This window comes from Erythrolamprus reginae, unplaced genomic scaffold (genome assembly GCF_031021105.1).
Source record: "Erythrolamprus reginae isolate rEryReg1 unplaced genomic scaffold, rEryReg1.hap1 scaffold_358, whole genome shotgun sequence".
NCBI lineage: Eukaryota > Metazoa > Chordata > Lepidosauria > Squamata > Dipsadidae > Erythrolamprus > Erythrolamprus reginae.
Window position 1 is genome coordinate 5439 of NW_027248724.1, and position 17096 is coordinate 22534.

The following is a 17096-nucleotide window of genomic DNA, read 5'->3' on the forward strand; positions in this document are numbered from 1 at the left end:
GGACCATGAGGTCTTTTTCTTCCTAAGGGGGGCAGCCTGTCAAGCCTGAAATTGATTAGGGTCTGGGATTTTTTTATATATATATCTGTCAGGTTGGCTTCGCTCAGACTTTAGGAAAAGTAAAACTCAGAAGGCGTGACCCTCTTCTTCACTCTGACCGCGGTGTTGGCTTTCCTTATAGAGGTGGAGACGGAGAAGTTGGCCCGCACCGTGTTTACCAAGCTTCACAATGTTTGCAGCGCCTGGGTGAAGGACTTCCCGCTCCAGACGAAGCCGTGTCGCTACTATGAGACCTCCATCCACGCCATTAAGAACATGCGACGCAAGATGGAGGACAAACATGTCTGCATCCCAGACTTCAACACCCTCTTCAACCTGGAGGTAAAAAGAGACTTCCCAGTAGGTAGCAGAGACTTATTATTAGCCGCCCCGAGTCTACGGAGAGGGGCGGCATATAAATCCAATAAATAAGTAAGTAAGTAAGTAAGTAAGTAAGTAAGTAAGTAAGTAAGTAAGTAAGTAAGTAAGTAAGTAAATGAATATTAGATGAAAATTCTAGGTAACCAGAAACAGGGTGGATTACGATTTAAATTAAGTCAATTGAAATTGTGATTTAAATCACTAGGTAAAAAGGCTCGATTTCAACCAATTGGGTTTAAATCATAATTTTTAAAGAGCAACTGACGTCTCTGCTGTGAAATTGTGTAAATGCATCAATGCAGTGCATGTTATCTCAGTTTGCAGGGTTTGGATTCATTGAATGAGTTTGCCAAAATTGTCAATATTGCAGAATATACAGCCTCATGCTACAGAACTAAGCCCCACTTCATGCTGAATAAACTAAATTATTAGTGTGTCTTAAATAGAAAACATGTTTTAGATAGAGTTCTTATTCCAAAAGCATTTTATAAAAATAAATTTGATTAAAATAAAAAAAAATCCAATTTAAATTTTTTAAAATTCCAATTTAAATTTTAAGAAATGTGATTTTAATTTTTTTTAAAGCATCATTTTTTATGCACCCTGGGTAGAATCCAGAGGGGTACCAAGGGAATGGTTTTTTATTGCAGTTAAGACTTAATAAGATGAGCTTGAGTGAAAACCTTATATCTGAAGGAATTCCACACCTGATATGAGCTGCCTTGAGTCGTCTGGGGTTGGGCAGCATAGTAGTCTCAATCAATCAATCAATCAATCAATCAATCAATATAAATGAAAAAATAAAATATTTATTTATTTATTTTATTTTATTTTATTTATTGGATTTGTATGCCGCCCCTCTCCGCAGACTCGGGGCGGCTAACAACAGTAACAAAACAGCATGTAAATCCAATACTAAAACAGCTAAAAAACCCTTATTACAAAACCAAACATACATACAAACAAACATACCATGCATAAATTGTAAAGGCTAAGGGGGAAAGACTATCTCAGTTCCCCAGGCCTGACGGCAGAGGTGGGTTTTTAGGAGCTTACGAAAGGTGAGGAGGGTGGGGGCAATTCTAATCTCCGGGGGGAGTTGGTTCCAGAGGGTCGGGGCCGCCACAGAGAAAGCCCTTCCCCTGGGCCCCGCCAAACGACATTGTTTTGTTGACGGGACCCAGAGAAGGCCCACTCTGTGAGACCTAACCGGTTGCTGGGATTCGTGCGGCAGAAGGCGGTCTCGTAGATATCTCCACTTGCTCCCAAACCGACAAAGATACTTTGCAGTTGACATTGTTGTTCCTCGGGTATATTTGAAGGACCCTGATCCTGAAATCTGAGCCAGCTGTGTGCTGCAGCCAGTTGTGGGTTCTAAAACCCTTTACTAACGGTTTGCACGCAACGCTTCTGCCTCTCGCCACCAGAGCTACCGATTCTTAGAACCGGACCAAACTGGGAGCAACCCACTGCTGGCTGCAGCCGTCCAAAAAAGCCAACACAGTCTTTGGCTGCATCAATAGAGGGATAGAATCAAGATTACTTTCATAGCACTTTATAAGGTCTATGATTTGTGGACTTCAACTCCCAGAATCCCTGAGCTAGCATGATTGGCTCAGGAATTCTGGGAGTTGAAGTCCAGAAGTTGTAGAAGAGCCAACTTTGCCTACCCCTGGATTAGATCTTTCCATGTTTATTTTTTTAAAAAAAATATTTATTTATTCCTCTTATTTATTTATTTATTTATTTATTTATTTATTATTTAGATTTGTATGCTGTCCCTCTCCAATACACAAATACATAGGAAGAAAATAGACATGTGGTAATATATATATAAGGGTAAAAGTGAACTTAGAGGAGAGGACATATGAAAGGAAGAGAATATATAAGATAGGTGAAAGAAAGGAAAGACAATTGGACACGGGACGAAAGGCACACCAGTGCACTTATGTACGCCCCTTACTGGCCTCTTAGGAACCTGGAGAGGTCAATCGTGGAGAGTCTAAGGGAGAAGTGTTGGGGTTTAGGGGTTGACACAATTGAGTCCGGCAATGAGTTCCACGCTTCGATAACTCGATTGTTGAAATTATATTTTTTACAGTCAAGTTTGGAGCGGTTCGTATTAAGTTTGAATCTGTTGCGTGCTCTTGTGTTGTTGCGGTTGAAGCCGAAGTAGTCATTGACCGGTAGGACGTTGCAGCATATGATCTTGTGGGCAATACTCAAATCGTGTTTTAGGCGATCATGTTAGCATGATCTTAACAGGTGTTCAGGATTCTTCAACCAAAGTTTCCATATCTCCTGTCCCACTGGGTTAATAACCCCCCGTGCATGATTTTTAGACAGTTCCAACCTGATTTTTATTTTTTCTTCATTTAAAGGCCTGTGCAGAGATGGATATGCTGTCAAAAACACTAGAAGGGAAGGAGGATTCAGGCTATTATGAAATATGGGAGAACTTCTATAATTGGCTAAAAGAAAGAAAGGATAAAAGAAAAGAAACTATACAGAAAGACAGTTTAAAAGATTAAAATTTAAATTTGTAGAAAAGTAAGCAATACGTTAACTAAAATAAGCTAAAAATGTATATACTGTACCTCGGACTGAAATTCTGAATGAGAAGGGGATGTAAATATCTCAAATGTATGTTTTATTTATGTCTGTTTTTTCTCTTCTTTATTTCTTTTTGTCTTTGCTTTTTCTATTCTGTTTTTATTTTGTTTGTTTGTTTGTTTATTGGATTTGTATGCCGCCCCTCTCCGGAGACTCGAGGCGGCTAACAGCAATAATAAGACAGCGTATAACAATAATCCAATACTAAAAACAATTTAAAACCCATTATAATAAAAAGCCAAACATACATATAGACATACCATGCATAAAATTGTGAAGGCCTAGGGGGAAAGAGTATCTCAATTCCCCCATGCCTGCCAGCAGAGGTGGGTTTTAAGTAGCTTACAAAAGGCAAGGAGGGTGGGGGCAATTCTAATCTCTGGAGGGAGTTGGTTCCAGAGGGCCAGGGCCGCCACAGAGAAGGCTCTTCCCCTCGGTCCCGCCAAACGGCAGTTAGTTGACAGGACCCAGAGAAGACTCACTCTGTGGGACCTAACTGGTCGCTGGGATTTGTGCATTTTCTTAGCATTTATAATGTTTATACAAATTTATTGAAAATTTAATGTTGCTGTGTAGTGTTTTCTGTTTGTTTTTTAAAATTCAATAAAAATTGTTTTTAAAAAAATTAAAATAAAGGCCTTCTGCATAACCTGGTTCTGAAGAAGCTGCCGGCACTCGGCTCCTTGTCTCTTTTTGATTTTGCTCCTCTTTCGATTGGCAGGACCAAGGAGAGCAGGCCTATTTTGCCGTGTTCGATGGCCATGGAGGAGTGGACGCTGCCATTTACGCCTCCATTCACCTGCACGTGAATTTGGTGCACCAGGAAGCATTCCAGCATGACCCCGCCGAAGCCCTCTGCAAAGCCTTCCGGGTGACGGACGAACGTTTTGTGCAGAAGGCAGCCAGAGAGGTGAACGGACGTCTCCCGCGGTTGAGCGAACGGGCAGGGGCTGGGATTCTGAAACCGGTCCTGTTTTAAGATTGGACTGAGTCTAGAACAGGGGTGTCAAAATCGCGACCACAGGGTGTCACGTGATGTATTGCAACTCTCCCCTTCGCTAAACCAGGGGTGGGCATGGCCAGTGTGTGACACACCCAATCTGTAGGCTAGAAGTTTGACATCCCTGGTCTAGAACCTCTGCTCCGTTCTTGGAAACATATAAACATAGAAGATTAACGGCAGAAAAAGGCCTCATGGTTCATCTAGTCTGCCCTTATACTATTTCCTGTATTTTATCTTAGGATGGACAGATGTTTATCCCAGGCATGTTTAAATTCAGTGACTGGATTTACCAACTACGTCTGCTGGAAGTTTGTGCCAAGAAGCTACTCCTCTTTCTGTAAAGTAATATTTTCTCATGTTGCTTCTGATCGTTCCCCCAATTAACTTCAGATTGTGTCCCCTTGTTCTTGTGTTCACTTTCCTATTAAAAACACTTCCCTCCTGGACCTTATATAACCCTTTCACATATTTAAATGTTTCGATCATGTCCCCCCTTTTCCTTCTGGCCTCCAGACTATACAGATTGAGTTCATGAAGTCTTTCCTGATACGTTTTATGCTTAAGACCTTCCACCATTCTTGTAGCCCGTCTTTGGACCCGTTCAATTTTGTCAATAACTTTTTGTAGGTGAGGTCTCCAGAACTGAACACATTATCTACTATATAAACTGTATGTGTATGTACATACACACACATGCTCAGCTCTTCTAAAATTATACACATTCAACCTCGTCTACTGTGATAGGAAAAACATACTCAGAGCCCAGAAGGAAAAAAAAGAAGAAAAAAAAAACTTTTTCTACCGGTTCTACATACCTGACTGTACCCGTAGGAAGCCCATTACTGAATGCGATGTTGTAACAGTTGTTAAGTATGAAAAATGGTCATAAGTCACGTTTTTCAGTGCCACTGTAACTTCCAACAGTCACTAAGCAGAAATGTTTGTAAGTCTACAATCACCTGTAGTTGTTATCTGCCAGTATCTGATTTACAGTATTTTCCTCCGAGCCAGAAACCTACCTGCAATTTGAAGCATGGAGCACAGAGAGAACGGAAGGATAATTTTTGCGGTTCTGAACTTTATAATTTGTTCGAAAACAATTTGAAGATGAATTCAGTCTCTTTCAAAGCAATTTTTTTCATTTTCCTGTCTCGGAACCTTCTTTAATGACAAACACTAGTGCCTTCATCAAAGGAAACAAATATTAATTTTGAAGAGATAGTCAAGCTGGTTGCAAAAGAACTGCTGTGGAATCCTATTTCATTGGGGAAAACCCATATGCAAAATAGAGAAAGAAATCATATAATTCCGTTTTGGCGAACTGATCTCACCCTGGCCTTTATAAAGTGGCTCTAGAAATATTTCCTGTTCTGAGAAAATCCCTAAAGCTTTGCTTTTGCCTGGAGCAGAATCTATTTTGGATGGCTTTGATCACCGCAAAGCTGATAGACTTTTCTGCTGTCTGCTCCTTTAATAGAAAAAACGAGCAAATTAACTGTTCGTATTAACAGTTGCTGATTTGGTACATAGCCACTGATGCTCTCAATTTTTTTCTTCCCTTTGCCCCGGGCGTTGAAGGTTTCCAACTCAGAACTGCATGTCAGTATTTCAAACAGCTTGGTAAAAATCTTTATTGCTTGCGCCGGCTTCAAAAATATATAAGTAGGATGCTTGGCTGCATAGCTAGAGGTATAACAAGCAGGAAGAGGGAGATTATGATCCCGCTATATAGAGTGCTGGTGAGACCACATTTGGAAGACTGTGTTCAGTTCTGGAGACCTCACCTACAAAAAGATATTGACAAAATTGAACGGGTCCAAAGACGGGCTACAAGAATGGTGGAAGGTCTTAAGCATAAAACGTATCAGGAAAGACTTCATGGACTCAATCTGTATAGTCTGGAGGGCAGAAGGAAAAGGGGGGACATGATCGAAGCATTTAAATATGTCAAAGGGTTAAATAAGGTTCAGGAGGGAAGTGTTTTTAATAGGAAAGTGAACACAAGAACAAAGGGACACAATCTGAAGTTAGTTGGGGGAAAGATCAAAGGCAACATGAGAAAATATTATTTGACTGAAAGAGTAGTAGATCCTTGGAATAAACTTCCAGCAGACGTGGTTGGTAAATCCACAGTAACTGAATTTAAACATGCCTGGGATAAACATATATCCATCCTAAGATAAAATACAGAAAATAGTATAAGGGCAGACTAGATGGACCATGAGGTCTTTTTCTGCCGTCAGACTTCTATGTTTCTATGTTTCTATATTGATCTGCACAGGTAGTCCTCGTCTTACGATGATGATGGAGTCCAAAACTTCTGTTGCTGAACCAGACAGTTAGGTGAATTTGTGCTCCATTTTTACCCAGTTTTTCTTGCCATGGTTGTTAAGTGACTTGCTGCACTTGTTTCAGTTAGGAAGGTGGTTAATTCAATCTGGCTTCTGTTCTGCCAGGCTCTCTGATAGGAGCCTCCCAAAAATTCAAGGATACAAATTTCAGACACACACACACACGTTTGAAAATTCAAAACAATGTTCTTTATCACAAAAGTCAAAATAAACTAAGCACTCTTTTTGTATTGCAAAGAGCACTCTTCCCAAAACAACCAGATAGTCTGTACAATGTCCCTTAAGCAATCATTAAGTACTTAGCCAGCAGCTGTGGAGAAACTTCACACCCCTTCTTCTTCCAACGAAGTGAGACACACACACACACACACACTGCTCTGCTTTGTTTTCCAAGGCGTGAAAAAGCAACAAAGTCCAGCACACAAGATTCCTGACGAAACGGCAACAGATATTCTTCCACAATGGCCAAACCCACATGCTGCTATTTATAGCAGCAGCCCTAATTACTGGAGCCCCACCCAAACACAGGTGGCCTCCCTTATTTCCTGTAATACGTTCTTACTTGTTCTCTCTTACGCATAATTCATAATTTTGCGTGGGTCCAAAATGTCATCATCTGAAGCTATAGAAGATAAGGGAGATTGACTGCCTTGGCTGTGTGCCAAGCCCTCCTCTGCCGAGTCACTCCCACCTTCTTCTTCATCCGAGGAAACTAAACTCTGACCTGATTCTGTCGGCAATAACACAGGCTTGTGACATGTTGAATTTTCCCCTGCATCCACCTCCCCATTCCCTGGGTCAGGAGCTGGGCCAGAGCCAACCACAACAGCTTCCCCATCGATTTTGCTCATTGGAACGTCGCAAAGGGGGATCACGTGACCCCCACCCCCACCCCCCCGGGACGCTGCAACCACCAGAAATAGGAGTCGCTTTGCCTGAATTTTGAACCCCTGTCCATGGGGGATGCTGCGGTGGTCGTAAGTGTGAAAAACGGTCCTCAAGTCTCTTTTTCCACTTCCATTGTAACTTTGAACTGTCACTAAGTGAACTGTTTTAAATCAAGGACTTTCTGGAACACAAAGAAGCTGGTTTACGTTCTGTTTTTCCAACTGTGGGGTTGGTCAGTTTTATGTCAGAAGAGCCCAAACTATAATATTGATAAAATTGAATGGGTCCAAAGAAGGGCTACAAGAATGGTGGAAGGTCTTAAGCATAAAACGTATCAGGAAAGACTTCATGAACTCCATCTGTATAATCTGGAGGACAGAAGGAAAAGGGGGGGACATGATAGAAACATTTAAATACGTTAAAGGGTTAAATAAGGTTCAGGAGGGAAGTGTTTTTAATAGGAGAGTGAACACAAGAACAAGGGGACACAATCTGAAGTTAGTTGGGGGAAAGATCAGAAGCAACATGAGAAAATATTATTTGACTGAAAGAGTAGTAGATCCTTGGAACAAACTTCCAGCAGACGTGGTTGGTAAATCCACAGTAACTGAATTTAAACATGCCTGGGATAAACATCTATCCATCTTAAGATAAAATACAGGAAATCGTATAAGGGCAGAGTAGATGGACCAGGAGGTTTTTTTCTCCCGTCAATCTTCTATGTTTCTATGTGTCAGAGTTCCAAATAGCATTAGAAACTAAATTGGAGTCCGAGGCAGAGAATTCCTCAAAGTTCCAATTTATTAACAGAGCCTTGTTGGCATATCTGTGAGAAACCCAAATTTGAAATCCCATGGGTTTCTCCACCTAGTTGAAAGTTCATCCCCTTGTTCCCACACCCATAAGTTCATACATTGACAGCAGTTTCCTTCATGCCAACGTATCCGTTGCTCCCATCAACTTCCGAGCAGGTGTCAAACAAAGGATGACCTTGAGAATCTAGGAGAAATTTGTTATGGCTACATCTCTGCATCACTCATGCCGCAGCCCCTCCCAAATTCCCACAACAGAATACAGTGGTACCTCTAGTTACGAACTTAATTCGTTCCGTGACCGGTTTCGTATGAAGAAGCAAGAATTAATGTAATAGCAAATAATGCATGCGAACCCATCCCAAAAGTCATTGCCCTCTTCTGACTACCTGTTCTGTCGGGCTCTCTGGTAGACTCCTCCTAAAAATTCACAGGTACAAATTTCAGACACACACACGTTTGAAAATTCAAAACAATGTTCTTTATAATGAAAATGCACTTAACCTAAGCCCTCTTTTGGTATAGCGAAGAGCACTGGTCTCCAAACAAACTGGTAATTTGTACAAGTCCCTTATCAGTTCTGAGATACTTAGCTTGCAGCTGTGAGGCAATTCATAGTCCTTCTTTCACAAAGTGAAACACACTTTGCTCTGGTTTAGTTTCAAAGCAGGGAAAAATCAGCACACAAAAGGTCAAAGTCAGCAAAGCAGGCACGAAACACAACGATCAGATAATCCTCCACAATGGCCAAACCCACAGGCTGCTATTTATAGCAGCCTCACTAATTACCACAGCTCCACCCAACCACAGGTGGCCTCATTTTCTTTGATAATAATCTCTCAGTTGTTGCTGCCTATGCATCGCTCTCCGCATGCGTGGCTGTATCATTAACTCTTTTTCTGAATCCAAGGAGGAGCTAGATAATTGATCTCCTTCTGAGCTGTCTGCCCCACTCTCCTCCTCCCTGTCACTCATGTCTTCTTGGTCAGAGGAGCCTTCATCAGCAGATTCCACCGGGGGCAAAACAGGCCTGCAGCATGTGGATGTCTCCCCCACATCCACAGTCCTTGGGGCAGCAGCTGGGCCAGAGCTAACGCCCCGAGATGAACACAGGAAGTGGCCGACCAAAGGGTAGAGACAAAGGATGCTGGAAACAATAGAAAATGAATCACGGGGACAAAAAGAAAACAGGTCAATGACTCAGTCACCTGGCGCACTCTGAGAGACTCGCTCATGCGTTATGCGTAATGGCGCTGGCCGGGAAATTTTCCCAGGCTCAGGTTCGTAAATGGAAAATGGTTTGTGAGAAGAGGCAAAAAAAATCTTGAACACCCGGTTCGTATCTAGAAAGGTTCGTAAGTAGAGGCATTTGTAGGTAGAGGTACCACTGTACATTCTAAGCATGATATGTGACAACTGAAGTGATGGTTTCGGCCTGACGCTTACGTTTCCATTATCTCAAGTGTGCCCTAACGACGGTTGTTTTCTCTTCCCAGAGCTTGCGATGTGGCACCACAGGTGTTGTGACGTTCATCCGAGGGAACATGTTGTACGTGGCCTGGCTGGGAGACTCTCAAGTCATGCTCGTGAAAAGGGGCCAGGCGGTAGAACTGATGAAGCCTCATAAACCAGACCGGGAGGTGAGTCCACTCTAGGACTACAAAACCCCTCGCAGAATATGGAGGCTCGGCTGATATACTGTTCTTGTGTTTTAATATTTTACTGTACACTGCCCAGAATCCCCTCTGTGAGGTAAGATGGGCGGTTCCAAAGTGTGGGATAATGACAGATAGATGATAGACAGACAGATGTAGACAGATATAGAGTGATAGATTGGGAAAGAAGTAGGAGGTACTAAGTAACAAAGGATTTAGGGGTATTGATTTCTGACAGTCTCAAAATGGGTGAACAGTGCAGTCAGGCGATAGGGAAAGCAAGTAGGATGCTTGGCTGCATAGCTAGAGGTATAACAAGCAGGAAGAGGGAGATTGTCATCCCTTTATATAGAGCGCTGGTGAGACCACATTTGGAATACTGTGTTCAATTACAAAAAGATATTGACAAAATTGAACGGGTCCAAAGACGGGCTACAAGAATGGTGGAAGGTCTTAAGCATAAAACGTATCAGGAAAGACTTAATGAACTCAATCTGTATAGTCTGGGAGACAGAAGGAAAAGGGGGGACATGACTGAAACATTTAAATATGTTAAAGGGTTAAATAAGGTCCAGGAGGTAAGTGTTTTCAATAGGAAAGTGAACACAAGAACAAGGGGACACAATCTGAAGTTAGTTGGGGGAAAGATCAAAAGCAACATGAGAAAATATTATTTGACTGAAAGAGTAGTAGATCCTTGGAACAAACTTCCAGCAGACATGGTTGGTAAATCCACAGTAACTGAATTTAAACATGCCTGGGATAAACATAGATCCATCCTAAGATAAAATACAGAAAATAGTATAAGGGCAGACTAGATGGACGATGAGGTCTTTTTCTGCCATCAGACTTCTATGTTTCTGTTTCTAAACTAGACAGACAGACAGATGAGAGAGAAAGAAAAAGAGAGAGAGAGAAATGTAGAATGGCTTGGTAGCCTAGTGATGATGCTTGCTTCCCATTTGGAAGGTTGACAGTTCAATCCTAGGTGATGGCAGATGTTTCTCTCCTAGGACGCAAAGGAAAAAAATATCTACTGCGAACCCTGCATGGCATCAGGAAGGGCAGCCGGTCACAGCTCCATCCAGTTGTCCCAATTCCATCCCAAATTAACCCTGCTGTTCTGTTTAGAAAAATTCCCTAATCTTATGTTCCCGGGTCTATTTGACCCGGACTGCAAATTGATCATTTTAGGTACTTATATTTGGTCTTTTTGAAAGCTTTTTTCACCTGGAAACAAGTTTGAATATTTCTGCACACAATGGAATGAAAATTGAACTGAAAAATTAATCCTTATTGGTTTATTTTGCACATAAATGTGCCTCCCCCCCCCCCCGTTTTTGTGAAAGTTTTTTCAATTTATGGATAGTTTTGCTTGCAAAATCCATTCTATTTTACTAAAGTTGGTGTGGGATTGGTAGCTTGAACATTTCTGCACACAATAATATGAAAATTGAAATGATAAAAGTAAATCTTATTGGTTTATTTTGCTGATATAATGTATGCCCCCCCCGTTTCTGCGAAATAGTCTTCACTTTATGGATAGTTTTGTTATCAAAATGCATTCTATTTTACTAAAGTTGGTGTGGGATTTGTAGCTTGAACATTTCTGAACATAATGATATGAAAATTGAACTGGAAAAATTGATGCATATTGGTTTATTTTGCACATAAAGTTATTTCAATTTATATAAAAATTATGCTGTTAATTTCAAACTTACATACTTTTTTTTAGTAAAATGGATTTCTTTCATAAAATTAGTTCTCTGGCTACAATGTGGTTGATTTTCAAAAGGATATTCCAAATATTTCTAGCCAAATATGTATAAAAAGTGACAATAATGGTGGCCTTTTGTGGCAAAAATAAACCAATAAGAACCCTTTTTTTCAGTTCATTTATATTTTTCTTATGTTCAGGATTGTTCAATTTAGTATATCAAACCTTTTGGGGGGAAATTCCTTAGGGATTTGTGGCCTTAAAAAATATAAATTGACACGAAATTCAGAAAGGATGGGGGGAGGGGCTTTTTGATCAAAATAAAAATATAAGTCTCAATTTTTCCAGTTCAATTTTCATATCATTATGTTCATAAATGTTCAAACTAGTTTTCCAGTTGAAAAAGTTTTCAAAAAGATCAAATTCAAGTACCTAAAAAAATCATTTTGGTCCGGGTCTATATGACCCGAACAGAGTAAACATGACTTTTTTTCCCCCCAGAAAAAAATTAGCCCCCACCCCCACAAATATTTTTATGATGATCAGCATTGTTAAATTGAGTAAATGAATGCCTAAGATTTTAAAGAATATTTCGGATTTGGAGAATAAAAAAATAAAAAGTGAAAATGGTTGCAAGCAGCCGAGGGGGGGGAGGCCTTATTTCTGATGTTAAAAAACCAGTAAGAATCATTTTTTTCAGTTCCTTTATATTTTTCTTATATTCAGAAATGTTCAAGCTACCAATCCCACACCAACTTCAGTAAAATAGAATGCATTTTGCAAGCAAAGCTATCCATAAATTGAAAAAACTTTCACAAAAACGGGGGGGGGGGGGGCATGCATTATAGCAGCAAAATAAATCAATAAGATTTACTTTTTTCATTTCAATTTTCATATCATTGTGTGCAGAAATGTTCAGACTCCTTTCCAAGTGAAAAAAGCTTTCAAAAAGACCAAACATAAGCACTTCAAATGAAGAGTTTTCGGTCCAGGCCAGCCCCCCCCCCCCCCCCCAAAAAAAAAAAATTCTCATAGAGAGAACCCCTGAAATGATGAAAAGTCATGAAATTTCAAGTTTCAGATATGCAGGGAAAATGTTTTACAGGGGACTCAAACTTGGCTTCGGGTCACATACGACCCGAACAGAACAGCAGTTAAGGGATTACGGGGTCGTAAAAAAGGAGGGGTTTTTTAAAAGTTAGAAAAGATAAAAAAGATGGTTTGGGATGAACATTTAGGAATATCTGTACTGTAAGAGCTTAATTAGATTCCGTGGCGGCGGCAGGAAGATCAACCAATGGGTGAATTGTCTTCTTGCTTTAGGACGAGAAGAAACGCATTGAGGCCCTTGGAGGCTGCGTGGTCTGGTTTGGCGCCTGGCGAGTCAACGGGAGTCTTTCCGTCTCCAGAGCCATTGGTAGGGGACAAAATGCTACGGGTTGCATCCTTTTGTAATAAATATATAATTGTTCATGTGAATTGCTGAGAGTCAGGAAGTGCTGCAGCCGTAAGTGGGGAAATTGAATGAAAATGCCCACTCGATACTTTTGGAGCTTCGGAAAGCAGTAGAAAAAGGGATTACAAGTGATTGATGGTTTAACGGAGGGGTGTCAAACTCCATTTCATTGAGGGTTGCATCAGGGCTGTTTGACTTCGGGGTAGGGTGTGGGGGGGGATAGCCAGGGTGGGGATGGCCAGCTCTATCTATCTATCTATCTATCTATCTATCTATCTATCTATCTATCTATCTATCTATCTATCTATCTATCTATTATCTATCTATCTATCTATCTATTATCTATCTATCTATCTATCTATCTATTATCTATCTATTATCTATCTATTACCTATCTATCTATCTATCTACTATCTATTATCTATCTATTATCTATCTATCTATCTATTATCTATCTATCTATCATCTATCTATTATCTATCTATCTATCTATCAATCTATTATCTATCTATCTATCTATCTATCTATCTATCTATCTATCTATCTATCTATCTATCTATTATCTATCTATTATCTATCTATCTATCTATCTATCTATCTATCTATCTATCTATCTATCTATCTATCTATCCAATAAATCTATTTATTTATTGGATTTGTATGCCGCCCCTCTCCGCAGACTAGGGGCGGCTAACAACAGTAACAAAACAGTATAATCCAATACTAAAAACAGTTAAAACCCATTATATAAAAAAAACAATCATACGTACAGATATACCATGCATAAAATTGTAAAGGCCTAGGGGGAAAGAGTATCTCAGTTCCCCCATGCCTGGCGGCATAGGTGGGTTTTAAGCAGCTCACGAAAGGCAAGGAGGGTGGGGGCAATTCTAATCTCGGGGGGGAATTGGTTCCAGAGGGCCAGGGCCGCCACAGAGAAGGCTCTTGCCCTGGGTTTCACCAAACGACATTGTTTGGTTGACGGGACCCGGAGAAGACCCACTCTGTGGGACCTAACTGGTCGCTGGGATTCTTGCAGCAGAAGGCGGTCCCTGAGGTAATCTATATCACTTAAACACTCTATGTCACTATCAAAAAGAGGGCTGTGAAAATATTGACTGACCCCTCACATCCTGGACATAAACTGTTTCAACTCCTGCCCTCAATATGTTGCCACAGAGCACTGCACACCAAGGCAACTAAACACAAGAAGAGTTTTTCCCCAAACGCCATCACTCTGCTAAACAAATAATTCCCTCAACACTGTCAAACTATTTACTAAGTCTGTACTACTATTTCTTCTAGTTTTTTCTCATCCTTCCTATCACCCATTTCCTCCCACTTAGGACTGTATGACTGTAACTTGTTGCTTGTATCCTAAGATTTTTATTAATATTGATTGTTTATTTGGCCCCTATGACAATCAAATATTGTTTATTTGACCCCTATGACAATCATTAAGCCATGATTCTTGACAAATGTATCTTTTTTCTTTTATGTACACTGAGATCATATGTACCAAAGACAAATTCCTTGTGTGTCCAATCACACTTGGCCAATAAAGAATTCTATTGTGTCGCAGGCGCCTGTGGGAACTCAAGTGCCTTTGACCCACCTGAGCACCATTTTGAATGGCAGAGGCACCGCGGGCGGGTCCTTCACTGTTTCCAGAATGGCCCCGTGGGCCACATCTAAGAATAGAATAGAATAGAATTCTTTATTGGCCAAGTGTGATGATTGGACACACAAGGAAGTTGTCTTTGGTGCCTATGCTCTCAGTGTACATAAAAGAAAAAGATACATTTGTCAAGAATTATGAGGTAAAAAACAATGATTGTCATAGGGGTCAAATAAGTAATGAAGAAACAACACTAATAAAAATCTTAGGATACAAGCAACAAGTTACAGTCATACACAGTCCTAAGTGGGAGGAAATGGGGGATAGGAATGATGAGAAAAAATTAGTAGAAATATATATACAGTGATACCTCATCTTACAAACTTAATTGGTTCCGGGAGGAGGTTCGTGAGGCGAAAAGTTCGTAAGACGAAACAATGTTTCCCATAGGAATCAATGTAAAATGGATTAATGCGTGCAAGGGGGGAAAAATTGCAAAAACGGCGCTTTGCTGGCCGCCACCGCCCGGCTGTCACCTTTTGAAACAGCCGGGGGGCTTCTCGGTGTTCTCCTGAACCTGAACCCAAAAAGTTCGGCAAAAGTTCGGTTTCGGGAGAACGCCGAGAAGCACCGCCACCCGGCTGTCACCTTTGGAAACAGCCGGGGGGCTTCTCAGCGTTCCCTCGAATGCCAAACCTGGAATTTCGGCAAAAGTTCGGGTTTGGCGTTCAGGTTTGAGAAGCGCCGCCGCCTGGCTGTCACCTTCGCAGAAGAGCCGCAGAGCTGCCGGTCGGGAGGCTCAAACGGAGGTGGGGAATCCCAATAGGGAATTGCACGGGCAGAGCTTTGACGTCACGAAGACGTCCTTCCTGGAGTCCACGTTTCGGCTGGCCAGGAAGGACGTCTCCGTGACATCAAAGCTCCTCCCATCGAATTCCCTATTGGGATTCCCCACCTCCGTTTGAGCCTCCCGACCCGCCAAGAAGCCCCGCGGCTCTTCTGCAAAGGTGACAGCCGGGCAGCAGCGCTTCTTGGCGGCCTCCCAAACCTGAACGCCAAACCTGAACTTTTGCCGAACTTCTGGGTTCGGCATTCGCGGCGGCGAGTTCATAAGGCGAAAAAAGTTCGTAAGAAGAGGCACAAAAATCCCGAACCCCAGGTTCGTATCTCGAAAAGTTCGTGAGATGAGGGGTTCGTATCACGAGGTACTGCTGTATATATATTGTTTTGTTTTTGTCTCACTGTTTCAGGTGATGCAGAGCACAAGCCTTACATCTGTGGAGAAGCGGATTCTGGATCCACAGTGATGGATGGGTCGGAGGACTACCTCATTCTGGCCTGCGATGGCTTCTACGACACGGTGAACCCGGACGAGGCGGTGAAAGTGGTGGCCGACCACCTGAAGGAGAACAACGGGGACAGCAGCATGGTAGCCCACAAGTTGGTGGCTTCTGCTCGAGACGCCGGCTCCAGCGACAACATCACTGTCATTGTGGTCTTTCTCAGGGATATGAGCGCCGCCGTCAGCGTCAGTGAGGAATCCGAGTGGACTGAGAACTCTTTCCAAGGAGGGCAAGAGGACAGCGGCGATGACAAAGAGAACCAGGGAGATTGCAAGAGACAGTGGCCTCAGCACCAGGTCTCGGCGCCTGCCGATTTGGGCTATGACGGCAGAGTGGATTCCTTCACGGACAGAACTACCTTGAGCGCAGGTTCTGCCGTCAACGTCTTGGAAGACCCCAGCTGCTTAGACCTGAGGAAAACGGAAGCGGGCAAAATCCACAGTGCCAAACGCCTTTCTCCGGATCAGGTCTTCAGCGCCGGCGTACCAAAGAGGGCGATTTTGAGTCAAGGCGTTTTGGGAGACGGCAAGGGACGGGACGGCGCTTCTCCCCAGCGGCAGAATGCACTCCGGGGTTCTGTGAACGTGGGCTCTCCAAGCCCAGGGGATTGCAGCGTGGTGTTGGTGGAGGCCCCAATTCCCACCGGGCCCGAAGGCCTGTGGTTCAAGTCGTGGGGGAGAAAAGCTTCCATTTTCTCACACTTTTATTTCTGCGACCCCAAGCGGTGGCAACGGTTAGCGAGACTGAAGCCGAAGCTCAATGGGCTTCTCTTTGAGCAGAAGTCCCTTTTCTGCCCGGAAGGTTTAACCCTCTACTCAACCAACCACCTAAATGGCCGTAGGAACAAGTTCCTAAGAAGCCATCCTGGGCACGTTTCCCTTGGTTGTCATCAAGGTCACGGCGAGAGTATTTTCTTGATGTTAAGGCCAAGTCCCTGTATACCGCCAGACCCGTGGCTGCTGTGGAGTTGTAAAAAGTAACACCTTCCCTCCTTTGTATTTTACTTCTTTTATTTCCCCCTCTTCTTCTTCTTCTTCAGTAGGCTAGACATTCACAGAATTAGAAGTAATTTGGAGGGAGCGTTTCAGAATTAGGATACCACGGAAGGCTCTGCTCATGTACATACATCCTGGGAACCAAACAAGTGTTTGTCTCCAAAAATTGGGGGGAAACCCCCCCCCACAAGGATTGGCATACCAGTCTCTCTAGCAACTTCGTGG

General features: G+C 42.3%; 1 protein-coding gene across 1 annotated transcript; it reads left to right on the forward strand.

Annotated features, from left to right (window-relative positions):
• Positions 1-300: 300 nt before the first annotated feature.
• Positions 301-16856, forward strand: LOC139156164 (protein phosphatase 1E-like). The gene is made up of 5 exons (XM_070731457.1): positions 301-381; positions 3755-3943; positions 9584-9727; positions 12783-12876; positions 15784-16856. The coding sequence occupies exons 1-5, from the start codon at positions 316-318 to the stop codon at positions 16854-16856; spliced, it is 1566 nt and encodes a 521-aa protein (XP_070587558.1). The 5' UTR covers positions 301-315.
• Positions 16857-17096: the final 240 nt, after the last annotated feature.

Bases quoted from the DNA above. Each gene is read 5' to 3' on its own strand.
- LOC139156164 (XM_070731457.1), top strand. From the start codon at position 316: ATGCGACGCAAGATGGAGGACAAACATGTCTGCATCCCAGACTTCAAC. The intron at 3,944-9,583 runs GTGAACGGACGT...TTCTCTTCCCAG, and splicing joins TGCAGAAGGCAGCCAGAGAG to AGCTTGCGATGTGGCACCAC. The intron at 12,877-15,783 runs GTAGGGGACAAA...TCACTGTTTCAG, and splicing joins TTCCGTCTCCAGAGCCATTG to GTGATGCAGAGCACAAGCCT.